Genomic DNA, 17,695 nt, shown 5'->3' with positions numbered 1-17,695 from the left:
TTTGTTGGTGCCGAGCTGAATTAGTTTAATAGTAACGTTTTATGACTGCATGAATATTTAAATGGTAATTTTAAGGGTGATAGTAAAATACTGATTTTCTATATATGTTAATGACCTGAAGTTCTTCTTAAACTATCATGTTTAAATAATAATGAGAATACACTTAAACTATAATTGAATAACCTGTAGTACTAGTAGCACATGGATATTTCAATATTTTGGAAACTGTACAGGAAGAAGCTTGGGAACACAGGTGTATTGGAAAGAATTCTGTCCTACTGGCATCTGCTTTAGTCCACGTTATTAGCCAAGAGCTTTAAGATAAGTCTCTCAACTTTCTACGCCTTCATTAGGGAAAGATTGTTTTTTATCAAATGTCCTGTGATTTGCACATGGGATGGTATACCTATTTCTTTTCTCCCCCCACCAAAGAAACATGCCCCAAAGGGCATTTCACCACTATATACTCTGGCAAATGGCTTAATATGAGAGTTTTATCTATGTTTGATGCTTACCTGAGCACAGACAAGTGTGTTGAAAGTTTCCTCCTTTTCTATTCCTTCAGGCTTTGCGTTGAAAGAAAAAAAAAATCAAAAAGTAAAGTGATACTGAATGTATAGGAGAAAAATCAATCATTTTAAAGTAGAAGAAAAGGAGTTCCCGTCGTGGCACAAGCGGAAATGAATCTGACTAGGAACCATGAGGTTGTGGGTTCCATCCCTGGCCTCGCTCTGTGGGTTAAGGATCCAGTGGTGCCGTGAGCTGTGGTGTAGGTCACAGATGTGGCTCAGATCTGGTGCTGCTGTGGCTGTGGTGTAGGCTGGCGCTACAGCTCTGATGCAACCCTTAGTCTGGGAACCTCCATGTGCCGCGGGTGCAGCGATAAAAAAGATTACATAAATCAATCAATCAATCAAGTCAAAGGGAAGATGTTAGTGAAGCCTTGAGTTGCAGACATATTCATATTTGGGGGTATGAAATGTCACTGTCACATACCTATTGGATAACACTGCTTCTGTAAGAAGGCCTCTGAGACTCGGAAAGTAGATCTACGTACCTCCACTATTAAGGGCTTGACCACGGTGTCCTTCTGTCCAAGTTCTGGGACTTGGGGTATCTCATTGCCACACAATTCCTGAGACTTCAGGGCTTCTGCAGTAGCTGTGAAATTCACCTTTCCTGGGGAATCAGAGGGTTAAGGAGGTAAACAGTGATTCTATATGGGATGGTTTCTTCTTTTTAAGTTTCCTGACACCTAACGGTTTTCTTGCAACCGATCAGTGGTAAAGGAGGAGGAAAAAAAAAACGTGCATATGGGTCAGAGAGGAAAGCAAATCATTATGACAGAGGAAGGAGGATTTGTGAACAACATTTAGTACTCACCCAGTGACTTTGGGGTCACCGCCCAGTACACTGTTTTCTGCCTGTTTCCACAGACACAGTGAGAGTTTTCACTCTTCTCTGCCGGGATGGCCTGGAAGGCAGGAGAGGCTTCCAGCTGCACGCTGACCTGTTTCGCATCCCCAGCCGCGAGTTGGAGGAAGAACACAGGCAAAGTATCAGTCATAGGGGGAAGAAGCTTAAAGGGATGATGTATACGTGCTGAGAGGCTCGGAAAACCTTTTCGATGGAGGGAAATCCCATCAAATATTTCATTGTTTGGAAGTTTGCCATAAGGATGTTGAAAAACTGACAGGAATTAGAATAACTCCCCACACGAGGAAGAGACATTTCCTTTAGTTAGAGTGAGCAAATAATCAGGTGGAAATATTGTCTTAGGAATATACCAATAATACATGAATATAACCATCTTGGACCCATGAAGGAGCTCCGCTCTCAGTACCTCTTCTGTTCTGTAACTAGGCTACATCACATGCACCTTGAGTCACTGGGAGATGACACCCTGGAGATCTAGGCAATGAAAGGTGCTCCTTCCACCTACCCTTGCTTACGTCCAGAGACGTGCCCTTACCCGAATGCAGTGGGACAGGTAGTTGAACACGGTGGCTTTGAGTGTGAAGGCTTCTCCTCGAACCACAGAGTAGGGAAGAGTGAGTTCCAGGAAGAAGGGCTGGAAGACTTGAAGAGAGATGGTGGGGGAGAGGCCAAGCCCTGCTCTTCCAGACAAGCAGAATGCACTGGCTTTCCACTCTGTGATGGTGTCAGGGACCTTCACTGCCAAGTCACTGCTCCCCGACCCACTGGGGAAGGCAAAAGAGGAGGCTCGTCAGTGAATCCCTTTTGTGGCATGGACCACAGCTGATCCCACAGGTAGACAACTTAGTAACCTAGCGTGTTAAATGCTAAATTTGATATAAGGTTGGTGCTCCTGGGGAGGTCTTGGAAAGTTTCTTTTTCCTTTTTAGGCTTGAGGGTAGCTTCCTACTTTCTATTATGTTCGGTATCTCAGGACGAAATTCGGAAAAAATGGTATTGTTTAGCTGTCAGAGAAATGAACTATGAATCTAAACATCTACCAGAAAAGAGGGAAGCTGAACAGAAAGAACTGAGAACTGATGATCCCATCAGAATCATAGAGGAGGGTTCAAGTCCTTTTCCGAACTCAATTCCGGGCAACACACAACTTACTCAAGTGACACCAACTTCCAGATCCAGGTCTCAGGGAAATATTTCCGGACTGTCTCTTTTACTACCACGGCTGGACCATCTTCTCTTATTGCCATTGTATAAGCTGGCCCTGTATCTCCACGTAGCATAGCAGAGCCTACCGGACCTATTGGACCTCGTGGACCTGCTGGACCAAAACCTATGGAAAGAAGACATGCAGGGCCCAAAGTAAGCCGCAGTTTTATCACTGATTTCTAAGAGCTGCCTGATTTATCAAGTAGAAAAAAGTCATGTGCTCAGGAATGTTTATTATTAGGACAATTTAACCTGCCAGCTTGTTACTTTGTTCGCTTATCTGTTTATCCTTCTGGAAGGCTAATCCTATTTCTTCATCAAACAGTTTAGAAGTAAAGGTATTTTTTTTTCTCCAGAAATGAATACCAATGTAGCTCCCCTAAGGTGATTATTCAACTGATGAGGGGAAGAGTTAAAGAGTAATTTAAGATGGCAAATACTGCTTATGCACTGACGAGATGACCACGTGTTCTCCAGTTGCAGTGAGAATGAAACAGGAGGGATGGCTATCAGGATTTTTTTTTTTTTTTAAAGTTAATGCTGTACAGCGGAAAAATAAATTAATTAATTAAAAAAATAAAAACAGTTAATGAGCTATGGCGACAGGAACAAGAAGATATCGTAAAGTGTGTGTTATAGTTAGCAAAGACTCAATAAAGGACAGAAAATAAACTTTAGATTGGCCAGACAAGATTTTACCCAGATAGAACTGAAGATGACCAAGGAAGGATGAGAAACAGAGGAGAATGAAGAAGGCGTTCTACGGAAACCACTATACATGTGTGTACACAGAGGTTAGGGCGATGCCCTAGAGGGATGATAAAAACTTACCCCTCAGGAGTAGAACAGCTGCTGGGGGTGGTTTAACGTAATGAGTAAACAATAGGTGTTATTATATAATGAAACACCACGAAGGTTATGACAAATAAATTAGATCTGTTAAGGAGGTAGGAGAGGGAGTTCCCGTCGTGGCGCAGTGGTTAACGAATCCGACTAGGAACCATGAGGTTGGGGGTTCGATCCCTGGCCTTGCTCAGTGGGTTAAGGATCCAGCATTGCCCTGAGCTGTTGTGTAGGTCATAGACATGGCTCGGATCCTGTGTTGCTGTGGCTCTGGCGTAGGCCGCGGCTCCAGCTCCGATTAGACCACTAGCCTGGGAACCTCCATATGCCATGGGAGTGGCCCTAGAAAAGGCAAAAAGACAGAAAAAAAAGAAAAAGGAGGTAGGAGACAGATTGATTTTTTTAAAAAGTGACTTTTGGGAAGGGGGAGGGAGTGGGATGGACTGGGAGTTTGGGATAGTAGATGCAAACTGTTATATTTAGAACACACAGACACAGAACATAATTCTATCCAATCTCACTTAATAAACCATAATGGAAAGGAATACCAAAAAAAGAATGTATATACATACATATATAACTAAGCCACTCTATCATATGAAGAAATTAGCACAAAATTGTAAATCAACTATATTTTAATCAATTTTTTAAAAGTGGTAATCAGAAGATATAAAGATAATATGTATATGTATATAAATAAAATAATAGAGTTAAACATGCTCTTTTAAAACCTTAAGTATGGAGTTCCCATCATGGGTCAGTGTTTAACGAATCCGACTAGGAACCATGAGGTTGCAGGTTTGATCCCTGGCCTCACTCAGTGGGTTAAGGATCCAGCATTGCCGTGAGCTGTGGTGCAGGCTGCAGATGCAGCTTGGATCCTGTGTTGCTCTGGCGTAGGCCAGCAGCTACAGCTCTGATTAGACCCCTAGCCTGGGAACCTCCATATACCGTGGGCGCAGCCCTAAAAAGACAAAAGACAAACAAACAAACAAAAAAAAACCCCTTAAGTATAATGACTCCATGAATTCTGGATGTAGTGACTATGTATGAGAAATAGAGGACATGATAAAGCAACCTAGAAGGGTGATCTGCCTTTCACAGTGCGTAGGCTGGATTGACGTGGAGAAAGACTAGAGGCAAGGAAGGCGGCTTTTTAATAATTTGGTTATGAAATAACGAAGAACAGGATGAAGGTGGTGTAACTGAAAATGAAAAGGAAAGAATGGAGAGGTGACAAATACCAAAAGCAAAATTTGTATAAAGCATTACAAACATTTGGGATCAAAATGCAATGATGGCATTGTTTTCAGATTTTGCGGGTTATCCATCAACATGTTTTCTCTTAGGACTGGAAAGCAAATGTACACGTGTCTATTCGTCCAATGGAAGAGGGATAAGAAAATAAAGTCACAATAATGCTTTTTTTTTTTTTTTTTTTTTTTTTTTTTTTAGTTTCTTTTAACAACAACAACAACAACAACAAAAAACATGCTATTGCATGGGATTGGGATTATATATATACATTTTTTTTTGGATTATATTTTTTTCACTTTAGGCTCACAACATCTCAGTGACTTTGGAGTTGTTATTCTGACTTTCCGTTGAGCCTCTAAAATGCAAACTATTGCATTTGGAGTGGATAAGCAATGAGATCCTGCTGTGTAGCGCAGGGAATTATATTTAGTCACTTATGATGGAACAAGATGGAGGATAATGTGAGAAAAAGAATGTATATGAATATATAGCTGGGTCACTTAGCTGTACAGCAGAAATTGACAAAACATTGTAAATCAATTATAATGGAAAAAATAAAAATCTTAAAAAAAAAGGTTAAATGAGTCTGTGAATTTTTGAAGTCATATATGTCATACCAGATAGGAGAATGAGGAAAACATGTTCTTTTTTCTCTAAAAATTTCTATTGAGGACATTCTATTCACTCCTTTGCTTTCAACTAGAACTTTATTCCTTGTCTTCTTAGGCAAACAGTTTCTATGTACTAAATCTGTGTTATCTGTGTTTATTATTATTATTATTATTATTATTTTTTGTATTTTGTCTTTTAGGGCTGCACCTGCAGCATATGGATGTTCCCAGGCTAGGGGTTGAATCAGAGCTGTAGCTGCTGGCCTACAGCACAGCCACAGCAACCCACAGCAACATGGGATCTGAGCCGTATCTGCAACCTACACCACAGCTCACGGCAATGCTGGATCCTTAACCCACTGAGCGAGTCCAGGGATCGAACCCACGTCGTCATGGATACTAGTCGGGTTTGTTAACCACTGAGCCACAATGGAAACTCCTATTTCATCTTTAAATTAAACAATTTTTTTTACGGCCACACTCATGGCAAATGGAAATTCCCGGGCCAGGGATTGAATCTGAGCCTTAGCAGCAGCAGTACCAGATCCTTAACCCACGCCTCTGCAGCCACCCAAGCCACTGCAGTCAGGTTCCTAACCCAGTGTGCCACAGTGAGAACTCCATGGTAATTTTATTAAAAAAAAAAACAAAACAAAACCACTTTATGCCACCACATTTCTTCTTAGGAAGTAGGAGTACTAGGCATCCCAGCATGGCTAAAGACATTCCTCTAGGGCTCTGAGCAGCAGAAAAAAAAGCAGTCAGAGTTAGAATTTTTTCAACTTTTCTTCTTTTCCAAGTATACTTGAGACACAAAAAGAGACTAGCGGTCTGCCTCCCCAAAGTTGAATTATTCTATTCTGTTCCATATATCAAAATCACTTTGATTTCCACAAAAGAATATGACAGAGGCAAATAATATCCATATCATCCATCATACTTCTCAGCATCCTTTGCAGGTAGGGCTACATGTTATATGCCACTTCCACTGCTGCCTGTAAAAGTCATGTGCAGACCTATTTCTTCTTCCCCAGGGGAGTCACCTTGGAAGGCACATTGGCAATGGAGTCACAAGAGGAAAGCCAAATGGATCTCCTGACAGTGACTTGTAAGGAGCTGTTCTGGAGAGCTTCTGGACTCACAAGCAAAAAACCAGCTGTTATATGCTTAGCCTCTGGGATGGGGGCATTTTGTTTGTTACTGAAATATAATTTATCTTATCCCAACTAATTTAGGTATTGAATCCACAGCGGAGAAGAATTTAAAGTACCAAGACTATGGAAGGCTATGAGAAAAAAGTGTTTGGATTTGATTTCAGAAAGAGGGAGAGAGAGGGAGAGAAATAATAATTGCTTAAGAATCATTTTTTTCCCCCTGGGGAAAAATGTTATTTGAAGAAAATTTACCAAGAAGTTGCTATAGAGTCACAACATTCAATACTGAATGAGTAGCTTTTTGAAGTTCCTGCTGTGGGCGGTGAATTAAGAATCTCACTGTGGTGGCTTGGGCTGCTGTGGTGACATGGGTTCAATCCCCGGCCTGGGGCAGTGGGTTGAAGGATTTGATGTTGCCTTGGGTGTGGTGTAGGTCGCAGCTGAGGCTTGGATTCCCTGGCCTGGTAACTTCAGTATGCCACAGGTGCGGACACACACAAAAATAGCTTTTAATCCTAACTCAGCAAAGCATCGTTTTTTTTTTTTTTTTTTTTAAATTATTTTAGCAGATAAATAATTCACACCCTTACCTTCTGAATAGAGCATAGGCCTGATTGGAAATGGCTGAAACCGCTGACAAAAACGTGGCTTGTGGATTTTTGAGTTGGTAAAAATTTTTAATCCTGCAGACTGAAAGAAAAATGAAGGAAAATAATTATTAAAGCATATGGGCAATCCGGTCTGGATACTAGAATATTTTCTTACACTTGTATTACACTTTTACTATTATTACACACCCAGCTCATAGCATCACCATGAAATTCCACATAATGGGAAGAGAGCTACATTATAAATATGGAAAAGGGGTCATAGAAAGTCCAGATGATACAGTTAGTGAATAAACTGGGATTAGAATCCATTCTGATTCCTAATTCTGAATTTTGTCTATGGTATGCTGATGTCTCTTTAATTGCTTTTTGCATTTCGATTCAAGAAATTGAGCATTTTAGCTTTGGATGTTTTTCTTGTATTCCTTTCCCTCTCAAAACCAACACACACACACACACACACACACACACACACACACACACACATTTGTATATTTCATAACTTTGGTACAGAGAGAAATTTTTTGTTTCTATGTTTTACTGGAATATGCCTTTGCCTGAATCTCCATGTTTTCCCTTTTGTGGTTTATCTTTCCTTTTTTCTTTCTCGGTTTCTTTTAAGCATCTGGAATCTCTGCATGCAAAATACACATGCTGATGTCCACAGGAGCCTGATTCCTGGAGCCCCCTGTTCCCAGCTTCCTCTTTCTTCAATATTAGTCACGGTTAAACTCTACTTGCTGTCCTCTCTCAGAGAATTTGGGAAACTGTGGGACTCAGCAGCACAGCTCTCATCCTGGCAGTGATACAGGCTAGGGAGGAAGAAGGCACAAGGAAATGTTCGCAGGTGAAGCAGAGAGCTAGCAAACCTAATGAGTCTTCTTCTTCCTCCTCCACCACTCATTTATGATTCTGGGAGCCCCAGAAGAGGGAGGTTTAAATGGCTCTCATCGAAGCTGCAGACTTCTCCAGAAGAACCATGTATGTTTTCCTCAAGGTACAATGAGAGTTTTCCGGTCTTTTTTTTTTTTTGTATTGATAAGGTTTAATCTCACAACCTGGATAAACTTCCCTTTCATAACTCTTCCCGGTTAATTTTAAAGATATACATATTATGTAACATACCGAAGGCGTGCTAGTATTTCCTACTACAACTTTTGTAAATCTTTTATTTATGAACAGCTACTTTCAGTTTTTCTGAAATTTTACTGCCCTGGAAGGTGATGACTGAATTTTGTGTATGGTCATTTATTCCATTCACATTTATTTATTGTGAAAATGACACCACAGTGGCTGCCCATAAGGTACTCACTTTCCGAAGGGTGTCAGAAGCACTATGGGAAATGTTTTGTGTTTCTCATATGTTGGAATCTCCAAGAATCACCGGGAGGGAAATACGACAGTGATAACTAGCTTCAGGATCAAAGCTTCAGGATCAACTTATTTAAGGTCATATACCGCTTGCTATTTAAAGTGTTAGAAGAATTCATGATTGACTATCCGTGTGTGTACAGAATTCTCCGAGCCTCTGAGTTTTCACTATTTTTCTGTTAATCAGAGCTTCTTTTTGGAGGATGGGAGGGCAGTCAGGTTCTAGAGCTTAGACGTCCATTTTTTCTCCATATTAGCAAAGACGTAGAAATCAGTTTCGGTTGTGATTTTAGGAAGAAGCATTACCTCAAAGATACTGTAGGCATCATCATCATCCAAGACCTCTTTGGGTGTGTAAACGATTCCATTGTGAGTTATGTCTTCTGCACTGATGCATTTCTCACCATCTTCTTCCGTGGGATCTCTACTTCTAATGCTATGGAAATTCTTTTTGGGGAGCAAACGATAGACCTGTGACATAGAGGGAACAAAGCAAAAATTCTTGTTTGTTGTATTTATTTTATGGTATTTATTTTAAGTGTGATACTGTTCAGTCTAGGAATTTAAAAGATCATGGTGTGTATTTAACCACGCCAACCTTCAAAAAAGCAACACAGAATCATGGGGAAGTATGAAAGCTTCTGGATCCTAATCTTCTTCTTGTACAAAAAAAAAATTCATGCGTAAACAAATCAAATTAATCGATAAAAGACCTAGAGCCCATTTTGGTTGAGTAAGAATAAACTTCGAGTCTCTAGTCTTCTAGCCCAAATGCCTCCTTTTAAAAGAAGCAAAAGAATATGGACAGAACAAAGAGTAATGAAAGTAAAAGCCATTCATAATCCCACCACCCAGAAACAACCTCTGTAACTACTTAATTTATTTCCTTTTCCCATTTTGTATGATTAAGTTCTTACTAAGTTTTTTTTTTTTTTTTTTCTTCCCAGTCTACTATTTTAGGACCAGATTTAGCTTGGGAAAAAACTAGGTGCAGGAGTAACCCAGAAATAAATCAATTCTAGTACAGTTTTTGTCCAGAGCCCAGTGTAAGGCCACCTGCCCAGTCAAATAGTGTTCTGGCCATTAAACCTACCCTGACTCCATGCAAACCTGCTGTCATCTCTTAGCTACACTACTCCAATATTTCCATTCTTTCATTCTTACTCCCTAAATGTTTCCATTCTGTCTTTCTTACTCCCATACTCTGAGAAACAGAATCTTCTTACTAAATACATTTCAATCACTCTCCTGTGTAAAACTGCTCTGTGATTCACCACTGCCTTTGCTGTCAACTGCAAACTCCACTCCAAGCTCACGGTGCTTGTCAACATCGTCCTTCGGTTCCCAATCATCCCAATCACCGACAGCCTCTCCTATCTTCTTCTCTCCCCACTACACCCAAGGTTATTACCTTTTCCCTTTCAGAACACTCCAGGCTAACTCTGACCTCAAGACCTTCGGGCAATGCTGATCTCTGCAGTGCCTGTCCCCGCCCTTCCATTATCAATCAAAGAAGATACCCCTAATCACGATATCCAAAATCATTCAACTCTTTTCTTTCTTTATCTCCACATCCTGTTTATTCCTTAAAGGATACTTATCAACATTTAGACTTATTACATGTTTATATGCTTTTGTGGATTGCTTGCTGGTTTGTTTTAATACCTCACAAGTCTGTAAGTCTAAAATTGTCAAAGACCATATCTAATTGTTTACCATTCGAACCCTATTCCCAGAGCAGTGTCTATCCCGTAGTCAAGATACAGTGGATATTTGTTAAATCCATTAATGGACCATGAAGACTATAAACTCTAGGGGCCCTTTGGGAAGTGCTTCATTATAAGAACCATCTTTAAAGGCAACTTAGAATTGAAATTCTCTTTTGTCCATACTTAAAACCAATGATTACATGCCTGGATCAAGGCTTAAAAATCTGGCATTTCACATTCTCTCTTGAAATGCGGCATGTTAGACATGGCATTGAACAAAATTTGGTTCATATTCCACTTTTAAAATACATTTGTGGCATGCTCTTTCTATAGTTGCTTAATCTATCCTACCTTCATAAACTAAGGTAATAATAGCCACCTTGAAGAATTATTATTCATTTATTCATTCATTACAATGTGTTGGGCATCTTTTACACATAAGGGCTGTGCTAGGCACGGGAATGCAGTGGTGAGCAAGATTGCTCACAGAGAATGAAATGAGATGATACCTGTTAAACACCTCGTACAATGTCTTTTTTGGATCAAAACGGAATCCATCTCACATGTAACCTACTACATTCGGCCTGACACTCTGAAGAACTTGTCCTTTGCAGTTATAACTTCCAACTTCCAAACCTGGTCTTATCATGCATGCATTGTTTGAACTCCAAGACTGGAATGGGACTCACTGATTGAGGTGAGAGCTCAGCTTCTGGCTTCATTAGCAGTACACTCTGGTCAACAGCACGGAGGGCACAGAGGGAGTAAGCAGTGGCTGTGACCTTCAGGTTGGTGTCAGAGGTTGGCAGGATCTGGGCTGAGGAGAAGCTCAAATTTACCTGTCAAGAGCACAGGAGCATAGTAACAAATTTTCTCATTATTCCAATCTTAAAACTCTCTTCTACCCCAGGTTAGGACTAGTCATTTCTGCACTTCCTTTCTCTTCATCCATGTTAGAGCTGGACTAAGAGGTGAGGTCACTGAGGGACTTCCAGGTAACCATCTGTGGAATAAACTGGAAATATGGTTCCATTAACTCAGGCTTCCCACTCTTCTTCCTTTCCCAATGAAATAGAAATTGGTTTTGATCACAGTGAAACAGAATCTTGATGGGAATTGGAACACACAGGCTCACAAAGATTGTACTTTGCTGTAGCTGACCCATCTCCATGCAATGTTTTTGTGATAAATGTGTGTAGTTTGTGTGGGGTTGTGGAAAATGCCATTTCACTTCTAAGACCAGCTAACGAAGTCTCCTCTGCTGGCACTTTTAGTCACCTGACATTCTAAAGTGCAGTACCATTTATCAGAATCAGGAATTTACTCATTAATTAAAGCAACTAAACATCTAATATAGATTCTGAGTGTTAAATCAAGACAAAATTCAAAGGACTGTGAATACAGAATAAGAGCTATAAAATAATGGAAAATTGTCCACAGTTTTTTTCAGCGATTTGACTCTCATTTGGCCAGTGGAAATGCATTGGTAAGTGAATCTACTGGTTCCTTATGTTTATGTCACATTTTTGAGTAGAATCTTGAATAAATTATAAAATAATTTAGAATTTAGTTCTATAGTAGCCCTCTAGGTTCTTGGACTGAAAGTTGATTTGGGTTGGGATGAAACATCAGAACACTGTGCTAAATAATATTGGACTTGGATTGCTGAATTGAACTAAGATAATCTGCTATGTGGTCTAGTTAATTAATGTGACAGTTTGGATTCATGTATGAGACATGTGAAAAAAATTTAATTGATTTATCCTCAAGATGCAGTAGTATCCACCTCTAGAGTTCAATATGTTGTGAAAATGTCGCTTATGGAGAATTCTATTTGAAACATTTGTTTTCTTTTTAGAAAATTTAAGTTGATTAAAATATGGTTTTCTTTTTTCTTTTTTTTTCTTTTTAGGGCCATACCTGGGGCACATGAAGGTTCCTGGCCTAGGGGTCAGTTGTAGCTGCTGGCCTATGCCACAGCCACAGCAATGCTGGATCCTTAACCCACTGAGCAAGGCCAGGGATTGAACCTGCGTCCTCATGGATACTAGTTAGATTCGTGTCCGCTGAGCCACAACGGGAACTCAAAATATGTTCATGAATGACTTTATCAAATGAACAAGTGAGTTATTTAGGAATGAACTGAAAATGCTATTAACCAAGAAGTGGATATGCTAGAAAATGGAAAATGTTTTACTGATATAAGAACCAGAAAAGGACTTTAAAGTGTATTTTGAGAATAACATATACCTGTCTATATTAATCAATGTTATCCTTAAAGAACAATTATATCCAGTTAAGAATAACAGACAAGAAGGTTCCCATGTGGCACAGCAGGTCAAGGATCTCGTATGCCATAGCTGTGGTACAGGCTGCAACTGCAGTACGGGTTCGATTCCTGGCCCTGGGGAATTTCCACATGCTGCAGGTGTGTATCAAAAAAAAAAAAAAAAAGAATAACAGATAATTTAAATTGTTACATAGTATTTAATATGCATTAAACTTGTTATTATCAAAGTAAGAAAGAGATGTATGGATTTTTGAATAGAAAACAGCGTTTCTCTTTCCTAACAAAGACTGAAAAAAAAATAAAGTATATTAGTTTAAACAAACTGACCTAGTCTTTCCTCACATTCTTAGCCCACTCATTTGTTTTTCTTCTTGTAAGGTATTTTATTTGTTACTACTATCCTTTTCTCCTGTTGGACAATAAACTGTTTGATGATAGTTTGTACCTTAGTGGTAAAATAATAACAATAATAATAACACACATATCTGTGTCAACCCGCTCTTTACTCTCTTTGCTCATCATTCTGTCAGGATATCTCACTTCTGGGGTCCTTAATTGTTAGCTTTTTATTTTTGACTGTGCCCGATGCGTGCAGAAGTTCCTGGGCCAGGAAGTAAACCCGAGCCACAGCAGCGACCTGGGCCACAGGGACCACACCAGATCCTTAACCTGTTTCATCACGAGGGAACTCCACCTTTCTAACTTTTTAATAAATAGTCACCTTTTTTTCTAAATGCTGAATAACTCTTCATTTATATTTTTCATAGCTTGTCTTGATCAATGTTAAGTGAAAAGATATTTGAAGGGAAATGATTGAATATAATGTCCACGGGCTTGGTTTCTATGTGGAAGTTTTATTACACGGGAGCTGTCATAGGCTTTGCACCAGAAAGAGCTCACTGCTAGGATGAGTACAGTGTGCTGAAAGCTGAAGCATCCCATGACCATTCCAAGGTTTAGCAAAAGACTAACTACCCATTATTAGTAATAAAGACACTGAAGCTAGAAGCAAAAGTCTCTCTAGGTTCATATGAAACACACAGAACATCGAATGGAACACAAACGATGCTCTCGGACACTTAGGCATTCCATGGTGAGACGGTATTGGATATTTACATCAGAATCCACTGTGTATTTTTCTTAGATCATTATATGTTAAAAAGGATAATCTAGGAGTTCCCACTGTGGGGCAATGGGTTAAGGATCCGACTGCAGCAACTCTGGTTGCTGCAGAAGTATGCGGGTTTGATCCCTGGCCTGGTGCAGTGGATTAGGATCTGGTGTTGCCTCAGCTATGGCAGAGTTTATATCTGCAGCTAAGATTCGATCCTAGCCAGGGACGCCGCGGGTACAGCCATTAAAAAAGGAAAAAAAAAAAAAAGGATAATCTAAACATAGTCTCAGTGTTCACTTGCTAAAAATGCATATTGTTTTAAGCTCCACAAAACCCATGTTAGAGTCCTGATAGGTATATATATATATATATATATTTTTTTTTTTTTTTGCTATTTCTTGGGCCGCTTCTGCGGCATATGGAGGTTCCCAGGCTAGGGGTCGAATCGGAGCTGTAGCCACCAGCCTACGCCAGAGTCACAGCAACGCGGGATCCGAGCCGCGTCTGCAATCTACACCACAGCTCACGGCAACGCCGGATCGTTAACCCACTGAGCAAGGGCAGGGACTGAACCCGCAACCTCATGGTTCCTAGTCGGATTCACTAACCACTGTGCCACGACGGGAACTCCTGATAGGTATATTTTTAAAAAGATATCTTAAGTGGATGAATCCTATCTGATTATTAATGTTAAGATTACATACCACATTTTGTTGGGGTAAAGCTTATTAATATGTCAGTAGGCTTCTTATTACAACTATGTAATCTTTGGATGTATGAGAAGATTCCATTTGCCACTAGGTTAGATTTTTTTTTCTTTTTCTTTTTTCATTTGGCTGCCTCACAGCATATGGAGTTCCTGGGCTGGGGATCAGATCCCAACTGCAGTTGCAACCTAAGCCACAGGTGTGCCAATGCTGGATCCTTAACCCACTGTGCTGGGGATCAAACTTGCATCCCAGTGTTCCCAAGGGGCTGCAGATCCCTTTGCACCACTGAGGGAACTCCCCACTAGTTTAGATTTTTATGCTAAAAGTCATTATTGGAGTGTCCAGGCTATGTTTCTCAAAATGGGGTACCTACATGTACCCCTTTTTTGTCTTTTTTTATTTTAGGGCCACACCCGTGGCATATGAGGTTCCCAGGTAGGGCTCCAATCAGAGCTGTAGCTGTTGGCCTACGTCACAGCCACAGCAACACAGGATGAGCCACATCTGTGACCTACACCACAGCTCATGGCAATGCTGGATTCTCAACCCACTGAGCAGGCCGGGGATTGAACTTGCATCCTCATGGATGCTAGTCAGATTTGTTTCTGCTGAGCCACGATGGGAACTCCCATGTATCCCTGCTTTATATTATCAAATTGAATTTCACTCACAATAAGTTCCTGGTTTCTGCAATAGTACCTGGAGGCATGTCCGGGGGATGTGGTGGCATAAAAGTAATACATTATTATCTTGAAGAATCACTTTTAATTGAAAATTTGGGGAACAAATATTTCAAAATTAAAACTATGAAATGTTAATAATGGGATATATTTTGAATTCCACATACTTTTAATATAAGGGATTTGTAAAAAAAAAAAGACTGTATTGGCCACCTGCTTGGAACCAGTCTGCTAGACCTTGAGAGGATCTAAAGGATCTGCCTTTAGAGATCCTTTTGCAGAAAGCGTTAGGAACACTGTACGGCAGTCTTTTAATGTATGCAAGTTCCTTATTTTCCTCTTCAAAAAGAGGAGATGAAGAAAAGGATGGGCTTGAAAACAAAACACCCACCTTATTGACAAAACAGTTTTCAATCTTGAGTGTCCTGGTATCTGCAATAACTTCTCCACTAGGTAAAACAGTATAAACAAGCAACAGGGCTTTTGGACCAAAATCTGGTTCCACTCGAAAGGAGAAGGAAAATACCCCTTTCACTGGAGAATAAAGAAAGTCCAAGGTAAGAGATTAGGAAGAGCGAAGAGTTTTCAGTTTTATAAAGAAGAAGGTCTCAAATTATTTAACTTATTTACATTTGGGGTGTACTGAAGTAAGAAAAGACTTGCATTTATACCATTGACGGTGTAACATTATTATTCCATGGATACACGCTGAGCTAATGCCATTTTTCCTGGCGATGTGGGTTAAACTGTTCATTTATTCTGCTTAAGTAGGAAAGAACATTTAGTGCATGTCTCTATTTTGCTTTTTCTTTTTTGGCCATACCCACAGCTTTCTACGGAAGCAATACGAATCTCTAAGACGAATATAAGAGTAAAATTTGCAAGAGTAAAATTTTTATTTGGTGATTTTCTGCATTTTTCAGTTATTTTTTGCATTAAAAAAAGTTAATAGTAAAATGAGTCAATTTCACTCTAGAAATAAAATTTAAAATATAATAATGTTCTACAAAGGATGAAAAAGTACTAGATGGACTGAAATGAACCTTGTATCCTTTATCAGCTTCCTCATCTTTGGCTGATGGAAGAAGACTGATGAGCATTTCTTCCAATGTAAGAAATAGCTTCATCTTGGTAAAATACTTAGGATTTGACAATTTGAGAGAAAAAATAGGAAACTGCAAGTACTTACTCTCTCCTTGTTCAGTGGACAACAGGTAGATTCCTGAGTGTAAGATGCTTCCTCTTGCTTTTATCTGAGGGCAGAGGGAAATACATTATCATTTTAAAGGGTACATATTAAACTTACTTAAACATATTTAGAATACATAAATAATCATCTCACTACTTCAACCCAGAAGTTGTTTTAGTTCACTAAACTTCTCTTCCAGTATTTTCTTATATGTACAGTTACATATGTTAAATAACAAGCATAATTGTATGTTTTAGTATTTTATTTAACATTTACTACTTATCTCGAATATTAATATCTTCAATTTACTATTCTTTCAACAAGTATTTTAAGCATCTATCATATTCAAAGCCAATATATAGTGAAGGCAGGTATAAAAATACATGTAAGTATTCTCCATGGTTGCCTGTATTACAAAAAAACAGAACTAAAAGTATTTATACTTTCTATGCACCAGGTACTGAACTAAATAATTTTAAGATTTTTAAAATTTAATTTTGACAATAACCTTATGAAGTAGATATAGATACTCTCTTCAGTATTCAGTGAGATGATTGACGTTTCTCTTTACAGATATGATTAAGTAAATTTCCCAAAGTCACATAAGTAGGAAGTAATAAAGCTAAGATTCCAACTTAATGTAAAACTTCCTGCTTTTTTATAGAATTTAAAATATACAGTTTATAGTTAATGTTCCTATACAGAATTTCCTACATTAAGGTTTTCTTCTTCTTTTTTTTTTTTTTTTTTTTGGCTTTTTAGAGCCACTGTCAGGGCATGTGGAGGCTCCCAGCCACTCTCAGGGCATGTGGAGGCTCCCAGAGCTGTAGCTGCTGGCTTATACCACAGCCACAGCAACACCAGATCCAAGCCTCGTCTGCAACCTACACAAGCTCATGGCAACACCAGATCCTTAACCACTGAGCGAGGCCAGGGATGGAACCTGTAACCTCATGGTTCCTAGTCAGATTCGTTTCTGCTGTGCCACGACAGGAACTCCAAGGTTTTCTTAAAGACTTACTTGGGTAACTACTAGCTTTTAATATTTTAAATTTTTGGACATAAATAGGTATATAGACCTCAAAAGTATCATACCAATTTATAATATGCTGTTAAAGTATTTTTCAGTTACGCCTAATAAATTACATACCAATTTATAATATGGTAAATTACGTGTAATTTTAAATTACATATGAATATGTATTACATACATAAATTGGTATGTAATTTTAAATTACATACCAATTTATAATATGCCTGTTAAAGTATTTTTCAGTTAAGTATTTTCAGTTACACCGATTCTTGAACTTTGTAAATTATTAGAACTTTTATAGGAGTAAAATGCTACTGCTTTGTTGTTTTAATTTTCACTTCTCCAATTAAAGTCAAATCAACTTTTTTCTTCCGAAATTGTTTATGGTTTTTTTTTTTTTTGTGTGTGTGTCTTTTTTTGTCTTTTTTGTCCTTTTAGGGCTGCAACTTCTGCATATGGATGTTCCCAGGCTAGGGGTCTAAT

The 17,695-nt window shown here is 39.0% G+C and overlaps 1 protein-coding gene across 1 annotated transcript in view; it reads right to left on the bottom strand.

Annotated features, from left to right (window-relative positions):
• The window catches only part of PZP (pregnancy zone protein), a 46,509-nt gene that overhangs the window by 12,320 nt on the left and 16,494 nt on the right, over positions 1 to 17,695 (bottom strand). Inside the window, 10 exon segments of the mRNA XM_021092375.1 lie at positions 521 to 566; positions 1,058 to 1,179; positions 1,384 to 1,510; positions 1,973 to 2,201; positions 2,590 to 2,767; positions 7,099 to 7,198; positions 8,794 to 8,958; positions 10,886 to 11,035; positions 15,382 to 15,524; positions 16,180 to 16,243. Coding sequence (XP_020948034.1) covers positions 521 to 566; positions 1,058 to 1,179; positions 1,384 to 1,510; positions 1,973 to 2,201; positions 2,590 to 2,767; positions 7,099 to 7,198; positions 8,794 to 8,958; positions 10,886 to 11,035; positions 15,382 to 15,524; positions 16,180 to 16,243 — 1,324 coding nt within the window.

The sequence above is a fragment of the Sus scrofa genome, chromosome 5, assembly GCF_000003025.6.
Source record: "Sus scrofa isolate TJ Tabasco breed Duroc chromosome 5, Sscrofa11.1, whole genome shotgun sequence".
Lineage (NCBI taxonomy): Eukaryota > Metazoa > Chordata > Mammalia > Artiodactyla > Suidae > Sus > Sus scrofa.
Note: the sequence above shows the minus strand (reverse complement) of the source record. Positions and strands in the feature narration are given on the sequence as shown.